General features: G+C 36.9%; 1 protein-coding gene across 2 annotated transcripts in view; it reads left to right on the top strand.

Annotated features, from left to right (window-relative positions):
* Positions 1 to 13,339, top strand: part of LOC149230641 (protein DETOXIFICATION 40-like) — a 32,908-nt gene extending 19,569 nt beyond the window's left edge. Inside the window, exons 2-8 of one of the 2 annotated variants that reach the window (XM_089379027.1) lie at positions 2,998 to 3,542; positions 3,849 to 3,935; positions 4,135 to 4,191; positions 4,309 to 4,547; positions 5,104 to 5,222; positions 12,959 to 13,045; positions 13,136 to 13,339. In XM_089379027.1, coding sequence (XP_089235153.1) covers positions 2,998 to 3,542; positions 3,849 to 3,935; positions 4,135 to 4,191; positions 4,309 to 4,547; positions 5,104 to 5,222; positions 12,959 to 13,045; positions 13,136 to 13,225 — 1,224 coding nt within the window. In that variant the 3' untranslated portion in view covers positions 13,226 to 13,339. The remainder of the gene's footprint in view (positions 1 to 2,997; positions 3,543 to 3,848; positions 3,936 to 4,134; positions 4,192 to 4,308; positions 4,548 to 5,103; positions 5,223 to 12,958; positions 13,046 to 13,135) is intronic. The other variant, XM_089379028.1, reaches the window with a different exon arrangement.
* Positions 13,340 to 26,069: the final 12,730 nt, after the last annotated feature.

Genomic DNA, 26,069 nt, shown 5'->3' on the forward strand with positions numbered 1-26,069 from the left:
ATATAGAAGTTGTTGTAATAAATATCTTTTTTATTATGTTTACGAGCTTAGATAACCACTCATTTAGAAACAAATTGAACATGCTTCTTGCCCTTTCTCCACACCCATTTAATCTAACAATGGACATAGAGCATGTATATTTATACCTGTGCGTTGGAAATACCATTTTATACTTTAATGTTTATTATTATTACTTGAATTTCTTCTTAACAAGTGGTTGTGTTTCTTTTCCTTTTAGTGAAAGTATGGGCTCCAATGTTGGCTCTCTTATTATGGAGTATAATTCATCTTTGAGAAATTTTCAATTATTAAATTAGGTTAGTCAATTGCTTAAACTATTAAATTTATTTCAAAAAGTTTTTGTTACTTTATAGGTTAGACACTGGCTTGAAATATTAAACTTATTTCAAAATGTTTTTGTTACTTTATAGATTTCTTGGCTCTGTGATGAAAATAATGAAGGGAAAATACATGTTAATCTGTTACTTGTGCTCTTTGATGGAAGTTTTGTAATGCATGACTGAAAAATACACGGTGAGAGAAAAATGCATATTATGCTAATTGAGGAATTTTTTTCACTTGTCAAACTTACAGTATTGAATTTAGCAAACTAACACTTTACAACAATGAACTAACAATATTCATGATGAAAATAGCAATATGGAAGATTTATCTGCATAATTAAAAAGACAATATGGGAGATTCCAATCACGTTCCAAGGCATTTTTTAAAATGTGGATGTGACAAAAGGTTGTTGTGGAAGGTGCTGTTTGTATATGGGAAATTTCTTGGTCATTGTGTATAATCCTAATGTTGATAGATATGTCTACTAATTGGTTTCAGTTAATGGGGCATTGATTTGAGCGTTCAAGATATTTTTATTCTTTATCAAAGTATCCTTTTGTTGTATTTGTGTTCTTCAATTTATGCCTTACGGCGTTTCCTTTGCAACATTTGGTGCAAATGCTAGTTAGAGTTTATTTGACCCCCATTACAAATAACCGATTGGATTCATGAGCATTATAATGTTGGCTACACTTTACGAATTTGAATATAACTGAAATTTTGGAGAAATGCTCGGAAAATATAATTAATGCTCTATAATTTATAAGATATATTATAAATTAAAATAGTTAATAAATAAATTAATGAAGATAATTTGTAATATTAGTAGTTTTATATATTGATTTTTGTGAAGTTTTGATTTCAATATTATAGTTTATGTATTGATTTTTTTTCTTTATTTTTTTATATGTTTTAAAGTTGTTTTAGAATAGTTTTCGGTTGAATTTTGTTAAAATTTGATAAAAATGGTTTGGAATTACAAATTTGAACAATAAAATCTACATAATTTGAGTTTTCAGATGGTTTTAACTAAATTTATTTAAACATTAAAAAAATATTTTAACTAAAAAATATTTTATTAAATTTCTCTAAAAATTATAAAATTTAAAATAATTAGACAATACCTAAAAAAAATAGAGTTCTGACCTTTTTGTACGGATTGTGGTTTAATCATAAGTCTTGCTGGGTGAAACCCACTAGACCGAGGTTCAAATCTCATTGAGTATAGTGTCCTACTATGATATCGAGGAGTAGACAGGAGTAGACTCCCTTTATCCATGAGGGTTGATCACGGGTCTCCCTTAGATTAGATAACAGTTACCGATTCACCTTCTAATTAAAAAAAACAAAAAGAAGATCCTGTGATTAAAAAAATGAGGGTTACTATTCACCCTCTGATTAAGAAAACAAAAAGAAGATCCCGTGATTAAAAAAATGAGGGTTGATCTTGGGTCTCCCTTAGATTAGTCCAAGAGTAGACTCCCTTTATCTCTGAGGGCGAGGGTTGATCTTGGGTCTCCCTTAGATTAGTCCAAACAATTACCGATTCCTCTGATTAAAAAAACAAAAAAAAATCCTGTGATTAAAAAAATGAGGGTTGATCTTGGGTCTCCCTAAGATTAGTCCAAACAATTATGGATTCACCCCTGATTAAAAAAAACAAAAACAAAATCAGTGTGGGTTGATCTTGGGTCTCCCTTAGATTAGTCCAAACAATTACGGATTCACCCTGTGATTAAAAAAAAAAAAAAACCTGGGTGAAACCCAAGAGATCGTGTGATTAAAAAAAAACAAAAAACACTGGGTGACCGTGGTTCAAATCTCATTGAGTATAGTGTCCTTATCGGGTTCAAAACTCATTGAGTATCCTGGGTCTCCCTTAGATTAGTCCAAACAATTACGGATTTGATTTAAAAAACAAAAAAAGTTGGGTGAAACTCAGGAGATCCTATGATTAAAAAAAACAAAAAAAGCTCGGTAAAACCTAGGAGACAGCTGTTCAAATCTCATTGAGTATAGTGTCTGCTATGATATCGAGTTCAAATATCATTGAGTATAGTGTCCCGCTATGATATCGAGGATCATCGGGTTCAAATCTCATTGAGGAAAAAAAACAAAAAAAGCTCGGTAAAACTTAGGAGACGGCTGTTCAAATCTCATTGAGTATAGTGTCTGGTATGATATCGAGTTCAAATATCATTGAGTATAGTGTCCCGCTATGATATCGAGGATCATCGGGTTCAAATCTCATTGAGGTGTCCTGCAATGATATCGAGGATCATCTGGTTCAAATCTCATTGAGTATAGTGTCCTGCTATGATATCGGTTCCGAGTTCAAATCTCATTGAGTATAGTGTCGTGCTATGATATCGGGGCTCGATATATAGACTACCTTTATCCGTGAGAGTTAACCTAAATCTCCCTTAAATTAATCCAAACAATTACAAATTCATGGGTAACATAATATTTAAAAAAAATAAAATTAAACTCTTTAATTATACCAATTTCACAATTCAAACTCAAACAATCACTCCCACTGCAATTAAAAACGATTTGTGATAAATTTTAAATGAAATTGCTATCTAAAACAATCACTCCCACTGCAATTAAACACGATTTGTGATAAATTTTAAACGAAATTGCGATCTACAGTTGGGAATGGGAAGCGCGGTGGAAACCCTGTGCGGGCAGGCCTACGGAGCGGAGAACTACGACATGCTCGGCATTTACCTGCAACGATCCACCGTCCTTCTCATGGCGACGGCCATACCTCTCACACTCATCTACGTCTTCTCCAAGTCCCTACTATTGCTCTTGCGGGAGTCGGAGGAAATAGCCACCGCGGCCGCTATATTCGTCTACGGCCTAATTCCCCAGATATACGCATATGCCGCCAATTTTCCGATCCAGAAGTTCCTGCAGGCTCAGAGCATCGTCATGCCCAGCGCCTTCATATCATTCTGCACGATATTCGTCCACCTGTTGCTCAGCTGGCTCGCCATTTACAAACTCGGCTGGGGAATCTTCGGGGCGGCGTTTGTGCTGAGTCTGTCGTGGTGGATCGTCGTCATTGCTCAGTTTGTATATATCCTAAAAACCCCAAAATGCAAGCACACATGGACAGGCTTCTCCCTTCAGGCTTTCTCCGGCCTGCCGTCGTTCTTGAAGCTTTCTATCGCTTCGGCCATCATGTTATGGTAAGATTTACACTCCACCTTCCTTCTTATGTTAGCATGATTCCATTCATTGATCACATTTCTTGATTTTCTTGAACAGGATTGTGAATTATGTTATTTTCAACATTTCTTGATTTTCTTGATTAGGTTTTGTGAATTATGCTATTTTCAACATTTCTTGATTTCAGCTTTTGAATTCACGGTTAAAATTTACTGGTTTTATTGATTTAGGTTTATGAATTACGCCATTGCTAGCATTTTAAAGATTCTCTTGATTCCTATTTTGAGTTCACATTTCACTGACCGACTCGTTTTCTATGACATTAGTTTGGAGGTCTGGTATCTCCAGATATTGGTTCTCTTGGCCGGTCTTCTTGACAATCCAGAAATTGCATTGGACTCACTATCTATCTGGTATTCGTCCTTTTTAGTTAAATTTCTTTCTATATCTTAAAACAAAATTGCCTTTACCAAATTGGTGCAGATCAATCTACAGACACGATTCTCTTTACCGATCCTTAAGAACTTTATCATTACATCATTTTCTTTCTTTTTACTGTTTAAAGCTTTAAATTTCCTCTCACTGTTTGAAGCTTTAAATTTTTGTGTACAGTATGACAGTATTGGGATTGTTGTTCATGATCTCAGTCGGCTTCAACGCAGCAGCAAGGTCAGTGATCCAAGATTCAATCTTCTCCTCTTCACATAAATTTTATGCTGAATACAGTCTTTTTGCATCTGTTAAAGATTTTTTGGGCGAATATACTTGCCATTTTGTTTTGTCCAGTGTTAGAGTAAGCAATGAGCTCGGCGCAGGAAATCCCAGAGCAGCGGCATTTTCAGTGATAGTGGTGACGACAATCTCTTTCATCATCTCGACTATTTTCGCCATTGCCATTCTCTTGCTACGGAACATCATTAGCTATGCATTTACAGAAGGGGAGGAAGTCTCGGATGCTGTGGCAGAACTTTGCCCTTTTCTGGCTGTCTCAGTTATTCTCAATGGCATACAACCCGTGCTTTCAGGTCAATTAAATTTTATTCAAATATATATATTTTTTATTAAATTTTGAGAAAATTACGAGGTTGGGCAGTTTTGGATGCTTTTATGTTTGAAAATTACTCCACATAATTTAATTTATAATTGGAATTATTTATATATAAAAGGCTTGTTTTATTATAAAACAATATAAGGGCTTGGAGTATGTTTTAAAAGTTTATTTTTATTAATATAAATTTTGTTGTTTTTACTGATAATTATAAGTGGTTTGATTTTGATTGTATGATGGATTAATCAGTGTTTGAGGATAATAATTATTGTTTTCACTATTCATTTGACAACTAATTTATGATAAGTGTTCCTTACTTATTTGACAACTAGTTTATGATAAGTGTTCCTTTGTATAATAAAAAAGGAAAAAAACAACATCTTGATAAAATATTGATCATTTTATTTGAATTATAAATTTTGAAAATATTTTAAAATCAATAAACATACCATTATACCATTAATATCACTTCTGTCAATTAAATTTCAAAATATTTGAGCTTTATGATGTATGTTTCTTGGCTTATCTTGCAGGTGTAGCTGTTGGTTGCGGATGGCAAGCTCTTGTGGCTTACATTAATGTGGGTTGCTACTATATTGTTGGGATTCCTACAGGTCTTTTATTGGGTTTTAAATTTGGATTTGGAGTGAAGGTAAGTTAAATAATTAAATAGATTTTAAATATTTATATTTATAATATATATTATTTTTTAAACTTGGTAGAGCTACATTTTCATGTTGAATATATCACATTTTGATCTAGGCAGGAAATTGAACAAGTGACTTCACATCAAAGAATATCTTAGCACCTAATCATAGCTAGTGAACATTTATATTTATAATATTAAATAAATTAATTTAAAAAAATAAAATATTAAAATTATAAATAAAAATTTAATAATAATAATAATTTTTTTAATTTAAAATATCTTTTGTTAATAATAATAATAATAATAATAATATCCATTTTTAAGGTCACAGCGAACACCAAATTGGTGTATGAGACCCCCTTGCTTAAAGTCTAGGAAGGCATACATACTCTACCCCCTCTGGTTACGAAGGCATACATACTCTACCCCCTATGATTTTGAACCTGCGATCTCTTAGGAGGAAACACATACTCTTAATCATTAGGCCCACTCAAACTGTTAATCATATTTCAAATTAATTTAACATATATTTATTTATTTATTTTTACATATTTATTCTTTGATATAATAAATATGTTATTATTCATTTAAAAAATAAATATTATAAAATTAAAAATGAAATTTTTTTCTCATTTATTCTTTTATATTTTTAAAAATAATTAGTTTAGGTTCTTAAAGTGGTTTCAAAATGTTCTTTAAAGACGTGTAAGCATAGCAAGTCATGGCTAGTTCAATTAGCCATTGGTTTGTGCTTTAAAGAAGTGTAAGCATAGCAAGTCAGGGCTAATTCAATTAGCCATTGGAACCAAGACAGGAGTTAGTGAAATGGGTGAGCCATTCTTCCTCAATAAAACGCTCACTTTCAATGCCCTAATGAGAATTCTCTGCCTTGTCCCCTATTTTTTAATTTACCTCTTAGTTTAGATTTATTTTTTAATTTACCAAACACAATTTTTTGTTTTAGATTTATATTTCTGAAAAATAATAATATAATTTTAAATTTTATTAAGTATCATACTTTTCTTTTCTTTTCTTTTTTAAGTAATAATAGAATATTTATATTTTATATTTATATTTTATATTTATATTTTCACTATTTTATATTTATATTTTTGAAAATGCTAATAGCAATTTCTATAAATTTTAATTTTTGAATTTTGTTAAGTTAAATAATATTATAATTAATTTAAATATATCTATATAATATTAAAATTTATTATTATGTTTTTAACAATAATGATGATAATTGAATTGATTTTAAATTCTTTGCTAATTTCATAACTTTACATGAGGGTTATAATTCAATTTTGTCATATATTTCAGGGATACCTAGTATAATTTGTATCAAAAATTATTCTTTGTTGAGGGACGCTAAATTGAGAGACAAAGAACATGTATTTGGATGTGAAAACAATCCAAAAGGATCCCAAAATAAAGAAAAAATTCAAAAACATCCAACTTATTTGAGAATAAAATCTTTCATTACGTTGTACTTTCGCAGATCCATAGGTTTATTTCCCAAATCCATAAGTTTATTTAGATCTAGGGAATTATTTATAGTCACACCACTTGAGCTAGTAGAATCATTCATGTTCATAACCAATATGTTACCAACAAGCTCAGTTCCTCAACCTAATGTCATATTTCATCCTCCTTTTTTAATAATTCTTAATAAGGTATTCAATGGAATTGAAACTTAAGGAACAAAGGACGACGTTAATTGGTCATCTAAGTTTAATTCTCCAAACTTTAGGATGCAACCTTCATTGGCACATTCATTTTCTTCTTTATTTTTCTCATGTAAACATGGAAATAATTAATTGAAGGGATTTTTTTTACCTTTATAATGTGATTTAATAGATTTTCCAATATCTTATCCCTTGGAAAGGATCCTTTTACCATGTGTTGAACAATTAGAAGAGAGGGGTCATTATTTTCTTTAGCTATAAGGAGGCCTTGTAGAAGACCATAGGCTTCTTCATGATTATTTGTCATCTTTCCTAATCCCCATAACTACTTCAATACTTTAGTTCCATTGGGGCCATAGAGTACCCCTCCCCCTCTTGCCACTCTTGGATTCATTTTGGAGGCATCGTCAAAGCTAAGGACAAAGCTTGAGAGATGTGCCTTCCAATCCTTGAAGGCTTCCTAAGAGAGGCAAAGTTTCCATTTGTTTGTGATACATTTTGTAGCAACCTTGGGGCAAAATTGATTTCCTTTGGAAGGGAGAGCTTTGAAAGCCAAACAAATTCCAAGGGATCCAAAAGTTGAGGAGAGGCTACTTTACAAGGGCTTTGGAACCAGAATTAGGAGCACAAATGCAAAGCTTTAATTGTTGTCAATTGAGGAAGCACTTGAGTATTGTTAAAAATAATTTCGTTCCTTGCTAATCAAAATTTCCAACAAATGAACTTGTGTTAGGCTTCCTAAACTTGTTAAAAAAAATTGATTTTGAATGAATCGACCTGAGTATTGAAATTGCCAGGAAGAAAAGAGATATTAGAGCGAACATGGCCATATCAGTTAGTTTTTCAAATGGGTGATAATTGTAATCCATACAATTTTTATATAGGAGCACTCCAAAAAAATGTGTTGGATATATTCTTCACTATTCTTGCATAATTGTTATCGAGAAGGGCCATGGATTCCCCTTTTCTGAAGATTTTCTGTGGTCAAAATCTACTTATGCACCAATAACCAACAAAAGAAATTAATCTTGGGAAGGCTATTAGGATGCCAATTTTTTTCACAACAACATGATTTTGGAGGAGAACCATGTGAAAAAAGAAAATCCCAAACTGTATACACCAAATTATCCCATCCTTGTTTGTTAGGAACATCATGACTCCAATGGGAACATCTAGCGAGAGCATTACAAAGTTTATGGGCAACATGGACCAGGTTGGGGGGTATAAAATCAAATTTTCTTCCGCACCACTTTCCTCTACCATCCCAAGAAGAGATATCGACGAAGGAGAATTTACAATTTGGAACAAATACATTCTTGAGTGACATCAAGTCTCTATCCTTTTCTAAAGGAGAATTGTTCATAATCCTTTCTTCCCATATATTAATACTTTCTCCATTATCAAGATTCCAAAAAAATCCTAATTTTATAATGGGAGGTATTTTGAGCATAACACCACCTTCCACCATTCATATTTCAGGGAGAGAAAACATGACAATTTTAGCTCCAATTTCTTTATTCATGAGCACTAGATCTCTAATATTGAGCCCCTTGTGTGCTTAGGGTGTCGAACAGTGGCCCGTTTTACTAGATGAAACATTTTACTATTGGTTATACCTCCTTCCCATAGGGATTTCAAAAAAAATCAGCCACTGAAGAGATGATATTTTGAGGATCCAAGAGCGCAACACACTGATAGAGGGGTAGTGTTGAAAGAACAACCTTAACCAAGACTATACGATTAATAAAATTTAACCAACATGCTCCCCATTGAGAAAAATTTGATTTGAATTTTGAAACTATACTCGCCAAAGTCTACACATAGTGTCATTTTAGGCATATAAGGATGCCAAGATATTTAAACACTTTCTGAGTTTCCATATGTTGAAATCCTAGAACCTTGCAATATGCATTTATTTTCTAGCACTAATATTCAAAGAATAGATATGTGATTTCCTAGAGTTTATCATGCCCCTTGAGGCCTCCAAAAAATGGTCTAAGACTGACTTAAACCTTCTGGTCATAATGGTAAAATCTCATCCCATACATAAGGTGTCATCTACAAATTGTGAGGAATTTATAATCTTAATTTCCCTTGCAAATTGAATTCCTAGAAGCCTTTCACTTCTTCTCTCAAAATCCAATCTCAGAATTAGATAATCTGCAACTATGATATATAAAAAATGGGAGATAGGGTGGCCTTGGTGGAGGCCCCTTGAAAGTTTGAAAAATCTAGAAGATTTTCCATTAACCAATGGCAAGATCCAAGGAAGCTTAAATGCACAGAGATATCCAGTGAATAAATTTGATATCAAAACCAAATTTTGAGAATACCTTAAAGAGAAATCTATGGTGCATTTTATCAAAGGAATTTACAATATCTAACTTGATACTTTCATTTATCACCCCTTTTATGGATGGATTGTATTGATTCTTGAACCAAAATAATATTGTCAAAGTTTTTTCTTTAAAAGACAAATCCTTTGTTTTCTGAAATAATTTTTGGAAGGAGAAGTTTGAGCCTTACAACCAAGATCTTGGAAATGACTTTGTAAGATACACTGTAGAGTAAAATAGGCCCGAACTATACAAATGATGATGGATTAGTCTCTTTCACTAAAAATAGGTTGAGAGGCCATTAAGTCTCGGAGATTTATTTTGATTGAAAGAAAAAGGTATACTCTTGATCTCCTCCTTTGTAATATCCTTCTGTAAGGAATTGTTATCTTCTTACGAAATTATTTCTAAAACATTATCCAACATAATCTCCTTTAATTCTGCACTTGTGAGGTCCATCACGCTATAGAACTCGTGAAAATGCTAAATTTCCTCAACTTGGATTAGTCCAAAATCATTGATTTTATTCCCTCTCATTGTGATCTCTTTGATTTTGTTCTTCAAAGTTCAATTTTGAGCTTAATTATGAAATAATTTAGAATTTATATTTCCTTCCTGAAGCGAGAGGTCACGATATTTGAGCCTCCAAAATTCCTCATCTTCTTTCAAAGTAGAGTGAGAGGCTTCAAATTTTCTATTTTCTTTCATAAGAATTTCTTGAGTAATTAATCCATGCTCCATAAATCTTTGAAGAGATTCTAGATTAATTTGTAGTTAGGTAATCAAAGCTTGCCTAATTTCCTTTTGTCTTTTAGCCCATGTCTTTATGGCCTCTTTGAAATTTTAACTTTTTTTCTCACAAATGTGAATTGGGATTCTTATAATACATTGCCTCCAAACTTGTTTGTTCAAATCATAGAAACCATTTGATCCAATCCAAATAAGGAATAACTTGAAGGGGAGAGGACCATAATTACCTTTGTCCTATATTTCTAACAAGATAGGTAAGTTGCAACATGGGAGAATTTTGAAAGAGAACAATAAGTCTTTCTCCAAGAAGGAATCAACAATAAAAAAAATGATCAAGACAATCAACAATGTGACCAAGGATTGATTGCTTATTGCTCAAAGTGAACTTATTTAAAGAATTTATATCAAGGAGATTTAGCTTCCTATTTAAATCTTCCATATTTTCTTGGATCTAATCTCTGACTTTATCTCTTCCCTATTTTTGTTTGCTAAGTTGTGTGAGTCCTAAGATGACTGTATGCTTAACCTTTGGCTTGAGAAACCACGATCTAGGGGCATCTAATCCATCAAAATCAATCAAGGATCACACCCAGCGTGGGTTACACCAACCCTTAACATGATTGGATTTTTTCCCATTGTGTTTCAAAACCAATGACCTTCACATCACAAAGATCCTTAATAGTGCACCCCATCACTATCTATTCTATGCCCCATGGGCTTATCTCCCTTTTTTTCCAAGAATAAAAGGGTCATATTAAAGTCGCTCCCAAATATATTGTGTTAGCCAAAAACCAGTCTCCCAAATCCACAAGGGATGACCAACACACAATATTTTCCGTGAAATGAATATGCATATTCATTTCACGGAAAATATTGTGTGTTGGTCATCCCTTGTGGATTTGGGAGACTGGTTTTTGGCTAACACAATATATATATATATAAACAACAATTCATTGCTTTTGAGAGGGTAAATGTACAAATTTCCCTACTAGCCAATGTGGAGAGGCATGTTGGTCCAATAGTTTGATTGAAGACAAAGCCCAAAGGGTATAAATTTGGTTGGACATTCTTCTTGATTTCATTGATCAAATACCACTACCATTCCATAATTTGTATTGATGCTGAAGGATTTCTTGTTCCCCCATCTTAGTCTCCCGAAGCAAGAGAATTGGGGGATTTTCTCTTTTAATAGCAATTTTACTTATGACATCCTTTTCTTAGACCCTAACCCTTACAATTCTAGTAGATAATCTTCTTAATTTACTATGTGTTTTAGTTTCCCCCTTTGAAGGGTTGAGTTTCTTGTTTTTCTTGTATTTATGCCTCCTTAGATGAACCTTGGATCCAATGTTGACTAAATTCCCAATTCTTTATGTTTCTCTACTTTTTTTGTTCTTCCCTCCTAATCAGTCTTCCTAGCTACCTTGCGATGGAGCCACTCTTTCTCCTTTTCCTTCTTGGCAAAGGAAGGGCCAATTTTGATGATCCGGGGCGAGTAATATTCTTCCTCCTCTGAAGAAGTGTCTTCAATTTCCTATATATAGGGCCTGGGGCATCCTCTAGAGGCAACACATTCTGAGTATTCGAGACAACCCTAAAATTTGAAGTGGGATTAGACTCATTTTTTAGGAAATAAGAGGATTATTCAACTGGATTTCTCCTCCCTCATTAATCAGATTCAAAGCTTCATAGCTATTATGGATGTCTCTCTTCCCATTGGTCTTGCTAGATCCTTCTCCCTATGCCGGTCCTAATTTTTTTAGGGAAGTTGGGCCTTTCCCTTTATTCCCATTTGGATTAGGCTGTCTAGGCTAATTATTAGCTTGTCTTGGAAAACCTCTTCTTCTCTTTAGTTGTTACCATTGACCTTCCTCTTTCACTTATTTTTGTTGTTCCTCTTATTTATTCTCACAACTTTTAGCAAAGTGGTCATACTCATGGAAATTTTTTCACTTCAAGGGAAGATGATCATAGTCCACTTCCCAGATTCGAGAATAGTTATCCAGATTCATATTGATGGTCGTCGGAAGCCCCTTATCTAGATCTACTTCCACACAAATTCTTGAATAGGCAAACAGACCCTCTTGTGGCTAGGCATGATTAATGTATTTACCCAGGGAATTTCCAATACTTTTGAAAACTACTTCATTCCAAGAGTGGAGAGGGAGGAATGGAAGCTTCACCCACATCGGGACAACCAAAGGCACATCTCTTTTAAGATTGAAATCAAGGATCCATTGATCCAAGTACAACCCTTGGGATCCCATAAAAGAAAGTTTTGCTTCCTCGGTCTGCCTTATTTTCAAAAAAGAAGGTGAAAAAAACCCTTCCCATAGAAGGAAGATGTCATTGAACCCATGATAATGGGTTTCCATCTTTTTTCTGCCTATAATTTCACAGAGCGCAGAGATGGCCAGATCCCTATGAACTGGCCTACTAGGCCGCGTTCAACCAATTGTAGGACCCGAGATTGCAACTAGGAGGAGAAGATCTTGACTTTGGGAATTTTAGCGAGCTCCTTGACAAAGCGAGAGAGCTTTTCCTTTTGATATTTTGGCCCATTAACCACCAAATTGTTAAAAGCTTCAATATTGAGAGAAAATGGAGACATAAGTCATCTTGAAATTGTAACCACTGAACAAAAAACAAAGCACTACAAAAAAGTTCAAATATCAAACTTAAAACACTTCTATTATATACATATTTAATATAAATCTATTTTAAATAAACAAAAAAATTAATTAAAAAAATTTAATTATTTTTATATTCTATAAATACAAAATTAAAATAAACATAAATTAATTTACATAAAAAATTATTATATATTCTACATACTCATCTGATATATAATTTAATCGTAATTTTAAAAATTATTATTATTATTATTATTATTATTATATTAAATATACAATCAAAATTTGTTTCATCGTTACGACTTTTTCGATGTTTGTCATTTTAATAACAGGGAATATGGTTTGGGATGTTAGGCGGAACATGTTTGCAAACAATAATTTTAATGGTCATCACTTATAGAACAAATTGGAGGACAGAGGTGAGTAATCAGTATTTTTTTCATTAATATGTTAATATTTTATTAAATTTCTTTCTTGTTTATTATTAAAAATTAAATTGGTGATGCTAGGTGGAAAAAGCACGTGAGCGTTTATCTACGTGGAAAGTTAAATCTCAACATTTGCCAGAAAAAGATATAATAAAAAAGGAGGGTGATTAATTGAATTATAAATTGATAATGAGATTGTTTTTCTTATTAATCACATTATGAATTATAATTTTTTATTGGAATTTGTTTAAGTAGGTGAAAATTTTGTTGGAAAGACTATTTTTTCAAATAATTTGAAATTGAGGATTTTAGAATATTTTTTAATGGTAAAAATGGATTGTGGTCAGAGATTCCTTGGACTAAATCTGTATATACATGGCTTGTTTTTAGACTACAGACTCATCTAATTTTTGCTATTCTTCTGTAGATATTTTGCTTCTTCTTTTTGACATATGGACATTCTAGGTATAATATATGTACTTGAACTGCGTTTTTTAATAGAAGTGCTAGTGTTTTTTTCCTTGTGAAAAAAAAGAAATGGATTCACCACCACCAAAAACCCACAAAGCACTTAAAATTATGAAACTTGACAAGTGTAACATGGGTTTCCAAAAGAATCTACCAGATTCCTCGTGCCAGAAAAATCATCACATATTTAAATTGATTAAATTCATTTACTTATCAAAATAAATTATTGTATTTTAGGTTTGTTTTACATAATTACAAGTTTGAATATTTGTTTTATTTTTAAGTAATTATTTAAAACTTATATGAGATATTTTGTTATGGTTATTGTAAATTTTTGCAAAATAAAAAAAAAAAATCTAAAATTTTTGAAAAGTTAGAATTTAAGAGGATATTTAAATTTGAAGAGTTAAGTTGGGCATTGGTGAGACTTATATTATGGTCATGTCCAAGAATAATGCCTAAATAGGTCAGGGAATTGAACCAATGACTTAACATCTAGGAATGCCTTAACAACTCATTTGCAAATATTTTTACTTAGTTATATAACCTTATGTTTATGTGTATAGAATTAATTATTAAAACAAAATCAACGTTTTTTATATAATTTTTTTTTGTAAGCTTGGTGGTACCTTTCCATTAATTTTCATAAATAAAGTAGGTTAAATCCATATGTCTAAGACTTAGGTGGCCTCAACCTGCTAAGAGGGAAACCAAATCTGTTGGCCACCTATCCACAAAATATACCATCTATAAACAAAAAATGATAAGTCCAACCAGCCACGCTATATAAATGTGATAGTCTTTGTGCTTCCTATTTTCTAAATAAATATAAACATAACTGCTAGTAAGCCTGAAACTTTGGGACTCGATCATGCAAAATGAAAAACAAGGATGCAATATTGCTACTCATCATCAGCTAAATCCACCAAAGCGGGATCCTTCACAGTGGAACCCAACAACTTCGTGTGGGGCATGTAAGGGATATGCTGCTCAATTCGGCTAAGTCGAACGCTCAGCTGCTGTAATTGAAATTGATTTTTTTGAAATCCTTTAGTGTAATCCAAATGACCTCGGGGGGCCACATGCATGTCAGGAAGAAAATGCTCTAGAGATTTCACCAGAATTCTCTTCATCATCCAGAACAAATGGATTGTCTGCTTCTATTGAGATGATCTATCATGAGTGTGGCCTGGGTCCGAGATCACTACTTTCCACTCATCCATATCCAATTTGAAATCCTCCCCGGTCTATTGGATCTCAGTCTCCCAATCTGCAATCAATTGCTTGACCGGGTTGGAGTTGCTAGCATGGTATGCTTGAGGCGCTTCTTGAATTATGAGAGAGGCCAACTTGCGCCCACAACTCGCCTGAGCAGCACCACCAGAAGAGCTGGGTTGAATTTTCGGTGATGAAGGGGCCTTCCTCTATTTTCCCTGGCCTCGGCCCCCACGACCATTCTTTCTTGTACTAGTTTCCCAGGCCATGCTTTTCTTGTTGCCTGAAAAATGCTTCTCTTTTCGAAACTATGGGTACCAACTGGAACAGAGTAGCTCGGGTGCTCGGCACTGCTAAGGGTCACACCCACTCTGTAGACCTGTTAAATCAAATTCAAACAAAACCAGCCAAGTAAGGAACCTGCTCCAAATTTTTCTATCGACTGACTACCAACACAGGATAAGGGTGCCACTATTTTCATTCATCTTCCTTTGCCCATTGCAGGGCCTGAATGGATTGGCCATGCCATTCATGTTCGGGATCTCAGAATTATACTGGCACATCCCATAGCTTATCAACTTCACCAACCGAACATTGTACAAGGAATTAAAAAGAAATTTGAGCTAGTAGCTACACGGAGCCCACAACCCACCAAACCCCGTCTGACAAGACTTCATACAGAGAACCTGGGCCATAGAAATCAAACCCCATGCTCAGAAGCCAGCTTATGGCGACAGACATGAAGCCACAAACAACTCCAAAATCAGAATTGACCCTTAGCTAAACAAGGATTCCCAACCCGAGAGACTTGATTCCACAAGACTGGACTGACCCGGAAACAGACCACCAGGGTTCTTCTACCTTCACCCCTCTACCAACAGAGGACATAGTTGTAGTTACATGCATCCACGACTTGAATTCGAGCTCGCTCAAATCCTAAATACCCTAGAACCAAACAAAATTCTTCACAGAACCAAACCCGTTCTGACTCTTTCTGGCTCGAGCATGGGGAACCTCTCTATACAAAACCATTTACCACCCAAACCATGCAAGCACCGATCTGAGACAACCAAATTCTATACTCAACAGACACCGAGATGAACATGACGATGGACTCAACCCCAACCAAAAACCCAGTGAGGCCATGCCTAAAACAATTCCAATTCCCATCCCCCCAAAACACAGACCCATGCATCTCATCGGTCAAAGGTCGAATAGACTGCTCCATACAAACAAAAGGTGCTAAATTAAGGCCAGAAACATACTAGTAAACATTGCCAGAACTTGGAGAAGACGACGACCACTAACTGCCCAGAATCACCCTCTCAAACCAAATCCACAGGAACATAAGTTCACAAACTACCTTGCTCAACAAGCCAAAGATAATTCTCATTGTTCCAACTGTCCTTATACCTCTGCCACCTTCGAGCTGGGGCATTAAACACCGCATGTGCACCACCACCTCTCCAAGTGCTACATGCACGCAGAGGGTGGCCGAAGCAATCTGTAGGAGTCACATTAATCGTTGGGCCAGGACAAGCCTAATGGGGCCAGCTCGCACCTCGATCGAGGAAGGTGATTCTTGCTCACCTCTTGTTGTGAATATGTTTTTTTATGTTTCTCAAGAATACCTTGGAGGGGAACTAGATCATCCTCCATAGAGTTTGGTGGCCATACCATTTCTAAAGATTTCCTTGGATGTGCACAACTCCAATTTTCCAAGAAGTCGACAACTTTATTTCCTTCTCGTCTGACATGAGAGGTTAGGAGATAGTTGAATGAGGGAAGGATCTCTCCAACCTCCTGCACCAGATGATCTATGTGCGAACTCTGACTCAATGTTTCCCCGCGAAATCCCTGAATTAGCTTCTTGATTATGTCCACCACCAACCGTGAATCACCTTCAATCACTAGCCTTTTAAACCCTATTCTTTGAGCAATGAGCAGGCCCTGTTTAATTGAAGTGAACTCTGCCTCGTTGTTACTAGCATAACCACAGTCTGCAGCGAAGACAAGTCTAGTTTTATTTTTATAATCCATTGGATTATGGATTCTTTGATGCTCTGGGGGTCTCTATCCAAGTGTCCGAACAAGTTCCCAAGTTGGTTCCATTTTTGGATTGTAAAAGGACAAGTGTTTAACAAATGTTATAGGTGTTCATTGTGCTGACTGCATAGAACGCAATAGGAAGGGACCTGAAAACCTCACTTTTGAAGCTGGTCCCAAGTAAGGATTCTCCCATGGCATACCAACCATAGAAATTGAAAAAAATTTGGACAAAATTTACTCATCTAGTTCTTCTCCATAAAGGACACTAGTGGTTTTGGGGTTCTTCCACTCTAAGCTTGTATGCTTCCTTAATGCTAAATGTGCCCCTAGTCGAATATCCCCATCGTAGAATGTCTTCACCCTCTTGGTAAGTTATTTTCCTTGATTGGAGCTCTTGATCCATGATTTTCCATTGTTCTGAGGGAGGGGGATTTGGCCAATCCCCAACCTCTTTCCATTTTTGCCATCCAGAGCTTTGTGGAGAGGTTTTCCAAAAGTGGTCCACCATATAGAAATTCCTACTAGTTGTATAAAGGAAAATGTCTCCAAGATCTGGTCGACTGAACAATTTTTCTCTTTGTTGCCAAGAGTCCTGCTAGAATAGAGTTGTGCGGCCATTTCATATTTCCCAGAAAAAATGTTGATTTATTAGATCCCTGTTCTTTGCTTCCAAGTTCCAGATTGTAGATCCTTGAGGGGGATCCCTATATCTAAGGATATCTTCAGGTTGGATCGACATACCATATTTTCGGGTCCATATTTTCTTCCATAAATCAGGGCCTCCTTTTAACCATCTCCACCATAACTTAGCTCCCATAACTTGGTTTAAGGTGTAAGGGTCTCTGAGACTTAATCCTCCAGCCATCTTAGGAAGGGTAAGAGTGTTCCAAGATACTAGGGCCCATTTCTTTAATTTTTGAGCCCCTTGCCATAGAAATTTCCTAAAAATATCTACCATGGCTGAACAAGAGGTTTTTTGGGCAACTATTTCTGATAGCTGGTAAATCAGGATGGATTGAAGGACAACTTTGAGAAGAACAGTTCTATCGGCCAAATTGAGAGCTCGGAATGCCCATCCACTAAGTTTTGATTGAATTTTAACAAGGAGGTCTTGCCAGCAGGAGGTCTTTAAAGAGTTATAAGCTAAAGGCATACCTAGATACTTCATAGGTAATGTCCCTATACCAAACCCCAATAGGCGGGCTAGGAAAGTTTGGATCGTTCTAGGGGTATTAAAAAATAATATATTTGATTTCTCATTGTTAATCAAAGTACCCGAGGCCGTCATAAACTCCTAAAGAATTTCTTTGATTTTCTGAGCTTCCCTCAAGGATACTTGGAAAAATAGCATGATGTCATCCACAAATTGTTGATGAGTGATGGGTAAATTAGAGCCCCAAGGTCGAAGACCCTTAAGTTGGGAGGAACAAACCGTCGATTTCAAGAATCTTCCCAATCCCTCAGCAACTAGGATAAAGAGGAACATATAATATGGGTTATCTTGTCTAAGGCCTCGAGTAGGGTTAAAGGTTTGGGATGGGGATCCATTAAGCATGATAGAACACACTGGGGTTGACACTAGAGAGAAGACCCAATTCACCCATCACTGATCGAAACCAAACGACTTCAAAACACTTGTTAGGAAGGACCAACTAAGGCGGTCATAAGCTTTGGATAGGTCCAGCTTAATCATCATACTAGGATATTTGAGTTTCTTTAGAGAATGAACAATTTCTTGAGAGGTAATGATGCCATCCAGGATTTGGCAGCCTTCCACAAAACCCAATTTCTCCAGTGAGATCAAGGCCAGAAGAAGGGGCTTCAGGCATTTGAAAATGACCGTAGAAATAATTTTATAGATAACATTACATAAATAAATGGTCTAAAACCCTGGGGGTCCTCTGATTTGGCAGTTTTAGGGATTAAAGCAATAAAATTGGAATTAAGACTCAAACATAAGTTCTGATTCCTCCTTAATTCCTCCAACACTTCAAGTATATTCTTTCCAATAAAGTTTCATGTTGCTTGATAGAATTCTGCCGTGAACCCATCTAGTCTAGGAGCTTTATTCTTGGTCATTCCTTTGACAACCTCTATTTCCTCCAGAGTCACCACCCGCATCAGGGTCGTGTTCTGATCCTGGGAGATTAGCCGAGGGATGTTTCGTATGACTCATGCAATGGCATTCAATCTATCCTGGTCTGGTTCCAAGAGAAGGTTTTGGAAATGATTGACCACTAGATCTTCCATCTCTTCATGTTGAACCAGTTGATTCCCTGCCCCATCCTTGAGGGAGAAGATGTAGTTATGTTGTCTATGATGGATCATTGCCTTATGGAAAAACCTTTTATTGTGTTCTCCCTCGCAAAGTCATTAGATTCGATATTTTTGTTTCCATAAGATTTCTTCTTGTTTCCTTCTTTCTTCTAGTTGATTCAACAGATGACCTTTAGTCTCAACCAAACTTTCTGATCTGCCTTCTAGAATGATTCTTTGTTGAACTTCTTGCATGCAATATTGGAGCTTTTTTTGCTCTTTCTAGATGTTCCCAAACTCTTCTTGGTTCCATTTCTTAATTTGGAGCTTGAGGTCTTTTAGCTTGAGTTGAAATGTATGCATATGATTGTGACCCTGCATAGTGCTTCCATTCCACCAGCCTTATACTTTTTGCATAAATAACAGATCATGTTACCAGAAAGTTTCAAAGCATAAAGGTCAATTTTTTGGTCCTAATTTTAGGTCCAACTCCATCTTGAACAGCCATTGATCCGTCCCCATGCTTGGTAGGATAGAGGCTTCTAAAAAGATGTCTTTGCTTATTACCTGTTCAAACACTAGGAATCGATCCAATCTTGATGCTACATGGTGAGCGCCACCCCTTCTATTGTTGCAACTAAAAACTTCATTGGTTGTAGGGATATCCACTAGATGCAGTCCCTCTATTGTGTCTCAAAATGCGTCCATATTGGCATCCATCCTCCAAAGTCTTCCATTTTTTTCCTCGAGAAATGCAATAATATTAAAATTGCTGCCCAGAATCCATAATTCCTCATATAACATTTTTAGTTTTCCTAGATTTTGGAGGTAAACCCCTCTTTCTCCTGGAATGTGAGGCCCATAAACCCCAGTCAACAGAGCCCAGTCTCTGGATCCAATGTGTTGAAACTTTCCTGATAGAATCCTGTTAAAATTGGCAACCAGGGCAAAACTTCATGTGGGTCATCTTATTCATGGCTGATAATATTTTTATTAGATTCCTCTCATTGAGAGGTGTAGGATTGATATAAAGATCATCCGATTCCAATAAGTATTCATGGAGATATGAATTTATTTTGATTATGGAATTATTATCAAGCCGACCTACAACTCATGTAGGCTCAAAAGCCCAACAGTCGCATTTATTCACCCACCAACGTTGTGTATAAATATAAGAGGAATTTTCCTCATTTGGACTCACTCATCTCATCACATCTCTCTCTCTCTCTCTACTGCACAGAAATGAGTCTCTTCTCTATTGCGCTGAAATGGGTCTCTCTCTCACACATGTGAAGCCGGAAGCTGTTGAATTTGAAGCTGTAACTGCAGAAGTAAAGATTGACTTGCGTGGCCTAGAAGATCTCCTCATCTGAACTACGCTATAGGTTCATCTGAACCTCCTCTAAAAGCCGCAACTTTTGGTGGTGGAATGAAGTCAATCCGACGAACGGTTTGCAAGATATCGACTGCCCTAGTTTGAAGCCGGAAACTACTGAAACTAAAGCTGCAACTGCAGAAGTAAAGATTGACTTGCGTGGCCTAGAAGATCTCCTCATCTGAACTACGCTGTAGGTTCATCTAAACCTCCTCTGGAAGCCAAAACTTTTGGTGGTGGAATGAAGTCAATCCGACGATCGGTTTGTGAGATATGGTCTGCCCTAGTTTGATAATGAAGCCACTAATGCTGATGCTACTGATCTAGGGTTTGCTACTGCTGATATGAATCAGATTTATTGTACTATTTCTCTCTGCTGAATTATTGAAGATAAAAGAAGATTTGATCAAAGGGTTTCCCCACACATTGTGGGGTTTGTCCCTGGCTATCTGCCACATCTTATGTCTCTTGTCTTGGCTTGTTTTCTATCGATCGTTTAATGTTCTATCTGCACTTTACTTTATGTACATGTGATTGCTAATCTGTGGAATATAATAAGAAAAAGAAGTAAACTGTTATAAGCATAGAACATACCATAACTTAACATGGTATCAGAGCTGAGGTGAAGACAAAGCCCGAGCAAGAGCAAGAGCAATCATCGAAGAGAATATTGGCAAGGCTATCCTAAAAGAACTATGGGGTCCTCAACACTCTTTCCTGCTGAAGACAAGCTCCGTGAGAAAGCTGACTATCACAGATGGAAGATGTCTATCGATCTAACCCTTGAGAATCAAGGAGTGTTGGATCATGTGAGAGGCAATATTGTTGAGCCTCCATCAAATGCATCTGTTGCTGCCTGGAACAAATGAGAAAATGGAGAAGTCAAAACAATAGAAGATCATTCGGGACTCTATCGACAAGCACTTGGTGGCCTACATCTCTGAACTGGACACCTCCAAGGAAATCTACGATAGACTGGTGAGTTTATTTAAAGTTAATGATGCAAATCAAGTTTTGTTTCTTAGAAATACGCTGAGGGAAATCAAGAAGGGTAAAGATGAAAGTATGCAAGCATACTTCTTAAGAATCACCGAGATCAAGAACGATCTCCTATCTATTGGGGAAACTATTACTGACAGAGAAATGGCACTCACAACTCTTGGAGGATTGCCATTTGAATGGTATGTGTTCAGGACTACTATTTTGAACTATAATGTAATTCCTGGTTTCGAGGAATTAATGGCTAGATGCATTCAAGAAGAAACAAGGGAAGAAGTGCAAGAAATGCCCATGCCTAAAGGTCCTCCTGTTGCCTTTTCTTCTCATGCTAAGAAAAGAAATAATTCTGGGATTCAATCAAAAGGAAAGGCTGGACCTAAGGCTAGAAGAAAATGATGATGTTACATTTGCGATAAGCAAGTCACTATGTATGAGATCATGAGCATCATGATGAATGAGATCATGGACATAAAGGGCAACATGAGATCATGGACATATAGGACAACATGATGATGATGCACACTAGTTTGAGCAGCATTATGATGGATAAAATCATGGACATGGGCAGCATGATGATAATCATGATTAGAGCAGCATGGTACAGTATGCAGTGGTGCAACTAGAAATCCCTCTGATGGCAATCAAAGGAATGACAAATTCAACAGCAAAGGTAAGAGGAGAGCTGGGAATCAAGGAAGAGGACAAGCATTTAAGAAGGCTAGAAATTCTAGGATGTATTAAATGCACCTGACCTCAAAAAGAACCTAGTGTCCATCTCGGCAATGGAAGATAAAGGCTACAAGGTAACCTTCAGCAATGGCAAGGTATGTATATGGAAAAATAATGTTAAAGATGCCTTTACTCTTGGGTTTAGTGTTGATTCATTATATCAGGTCGATGGAAGTCCGCTAGGTGTCATGTCTTGTGACACAACTCTTTAGTCCGAACTTTTGCATCGGAGGTTTGCCCACCTTCATTACAAAGCTCTACCCGATGTAAGATAGATGGTAACAGGGATGCCCGAATTCCAAGTAGAGAAAGAAGGTGTATGTCCGGGATGTGCCAAAGGAAAGCTCAAAAGGGGACCATTCCCCTCAAGCCAAAGCAAGACCTCCGATATATTACAATTGGTTTACTCAGGCATACCTGAGGTTGGCATTAAGAGGGAGACTACTACACCTCATACTCCTGAGCAGAATGGTGTGGTGGGAAGGAAGAACCACACGATGATGGAAGCTGTCCGGCCATGCTACATGATCAAAGACTTCCAAAGTTTCTATGGGCTGAAACTACAATCACCGTCGTATATGTACAAAATTGATGCCCTCATCAAGCATTGGGTTCCTAAACTCCTGAAGAAATGTTCACCACCGGTCAAAGGGAGGTCGTGATTAGTCATGATGTCACCTTTGACAAAGATATGGCTCTCAGCAAGGTGGACAATCTGCTGACTTTGAGTAGCTCTCAAGAAGCCGACACCAGGGAACCGAAAGAAAAGGATGATGAATCAATGCCTGATGTAGAAGAACCCATGGATCCGATTAATCCTCATCCACATGAGCCTTCCTCTTCTAGGAAGAGGCCTTCATGGCTTAGGGGGATACTTGATGATGCTGAAGGACATGCTGCACCCTGAGGAACCTTCCATCAAAGTAAGAAACTTAATAGGTATCAGGGATACCTGACCATCATGAGCACGATCATACAAAATGAACCTTCATCATTCTCAGATGTCATCAAGCATTAACTATGGAAGGATGCTATGACCATAGAATATGAGTCTATTATGGAGAATGATGTCTGGGAAGTAGTTCCCAGACCTTGGACAAGACAATTGTTACTTCAAAATGGCTTTACAAGATAAAGCATGCAGCAAATGGAAGTATGGAAAAGTATAAGGTTCATTTTGTAGCTCGTGGTTTATCCCAAAAGGGAGGTATAGACTACGATATTTGCACCTGTTGCCAGATATACGACCATCCGCTTGATCATAGCCCTTGTGGCTTCACAAGGATGGAACCTACATCAGATGGATGTTAAGATCGCGTTCTTGCATGGTTCTATCAAAGAAGAGGTCTATGTGGAGCAACCTGAAGGATTTGAGATTTATGATTGAAAATCTCATGTATGTAGGTTGAAGAAGGCTCTCTATGGGATGAAGCAAGCACCCCAAGCATGGCATGAGAGGATCGATAGCTACTTGATGAAGCTAGGATTCACTAGGAGTGAAGCTGATCCTAACCTATACTTTAAGGTTGAAGATGACAAGCCTCTAATACTGGTGTTGTATGTGGATGACCTCTTTCTAATAGGTGCAAACCCTCTCATTCACAAATGTAAGAGGGAGATGGCTTCTGAATTTGAAATGAAGGACCAAGGACTTGAAGTGTGGTAGAAGCCAAGGGAAATTTTCCTATCTCAAGGAAAATATGTGGTAAATATATTGGAAAGATTCGGTATGATGGATTGCAAGCCTGTGACTACCTCGAGGATCTTAACTTTTAGAAGTTGTATGGTAGTGATGTCGGACCAAACTTGGGAAATGCCTCTGAGTTTCAAAAACTCATTCACATTGATGTTCTTGGTGAACCTCCGTCCGAACATATGTTTTGCAGTTAGCATTGTGAGCTCATATTTGGTTGAGCCTCACTGGATTGATGCCAGGAATCTTCTGAGATGTCTTCAGGACACAATCTCTCATGGATTAAGATACATTGCCGGAGATGTGAGACTACTTGGATATACTGATGTTGATTGGGCAGGCAGTGTGGTGGACCGTAAGAGCACTTCCGGGTACTGTTTCACCTTGGGATCTGCTTCGATATCCTGGATGAGCAGGAAGAAGAATTCGGTGGCTTTGAGCACCACCGAAGCAGGATATATTGTTGCTAGCATAACCTCGTGTGAGGTAGTCTGGTTGCGAAAGCTCTTCAGTGAGCTGTTTGGATTTACATTGGATACCACTGTGATTCTCTATAACAACCAGAGGTGGGATTCGATTATTGAGGAATCCCGTATTCGTCAATTGCTCTAGCAGATAGACATCATCTGGGATATGGTAATTCGATGAGCAAGGAAGCTCCATCACATTAAGATGATGTACAGGTTGATACACCTTGTCAAAGCCCCGAGGAAAGATCTAATCTGTGATTTTCCCAAACGACTTGGAGTCGGCAAGAAACCCTTGTACAAGGGTCCTGCATGTTTCATACATTGAGCTCTGGGAGCTATGAGGGCTTGCAGTTATTACTGGAGCAACATACGACCACAGGGTGACTCACCCTCCCCTGGGGGTGCGCACTGGAACAAGATGATTCGCTCTCTTGTGGGACAAGATGATTCGCTCTCTTGTGGAATAGGATGACTCGCTCTCCTATGTAGCAGGATGATTAGTTCTCCTGTGAGGCCTGGATTGATGTGTTCTCCATGGCAGCCTGGATTGATGTGTTCTCCATGGCGATTGTAGCAGGATTGATGTGTTCTCTTGTGAGGACATGATTGATTAGTTCTCCTGTCGAGGCATCCTACCCATGCAGTCTGGGACTCATGGGAAGTACCTCTCATATGATCAATGAACAGGGAAATGAAGTTAGGGACCATAGTAGTACCGATGGACGCATCGTTGTATCTACCGTACTCCCTACGCTAGGATGACCTCCATTGATCTGGGATCAATGATACTGGTCTGGGACCAGTGGTAGGAGTTGTACCATACTATGATGCTGACTTCGGGTCGGTTGAGACTAGTCTGGGACCAGTGGTACATACTCCGAGACTCACTTCGTGTCAGTGCAACACTGGTCTAGGACCAGTGAGAGTGGTACATACTATGACGCTGACTTCGGGTCGGTTGAGACTGGTTTGGGACCAGTGGTACACTCTTTGAGACTGCGATACTAGTCTGGGACCAGTGGTAGGAGTGGTACTTACTATGAAGCTGACTTCGGGTCGGCTGAGACTGGTCTGGGACTAGTGGTACGCACTCTGAGACTGACTTTGAGTCAGTGGAGGATGATACTGGTCTAGGACCAATGGAGTTGTACTCACTATGATGCTGACTTCGGGTTGGTTGAGACTGGTCTGGGACCAGTGGTACATACTCTGAGACTGACTTTGAGTTAGTATGATACATCCTCGATCATTTCTTCTTCTTCATAATTCAGACAAAAGCAGAGCAGAACAGAACAATGCAAGAGCAGAGCAGAACAGAGCAAAACAGTACAGATCAGTGCAGGGCAGAACAAGACAAAGCAGAATAGGCAGAATAGAGCAGAGTAGGGCAAGGGTCAGGCTATATAGGGCAGTGCATTTGATGGATGAATAGTAATGACCGATAGGCAGATTGCAGATGAAGTTCTCCATGGTTGAGAGGGAGTGTTAAAATTGGAAACCAGGGCAAAACTTCATGTGGTTCATCTTATTCATGGATGATAATATTTTTATTAGATTCCTCTCGTCGAGAGGTGTAGGATTGATATAAAGATCATCCGATTCCGATATGTATTCATGGAGATATGAATTTATTTTGATTATGGAATTATTATCAAGCCGACCTACAACTCATGTAGGCTCAAAAGCCCAACAGTCACATCTATTCACCCACCAACGTTGTGTATAAATATAAGAGGACATTTCCTCATTTGGATTCACTCA

Source organism: Pinus tabuliformis, chromosome J (assembly GCF_031772625.1).
Source record: "Pinus tabuliformis cultivar Carrire ecotype Pingquan chromosome J, CPIR1, whole genome shotgun sequence".
NCBI classification, from domain to species: domain Eukaryota; kingdom Viridiplantae; phylum Streptophyta; class Pinopsida; order Pinales; family Pinaceae; genus Pinus; species Pinus tabuliformis.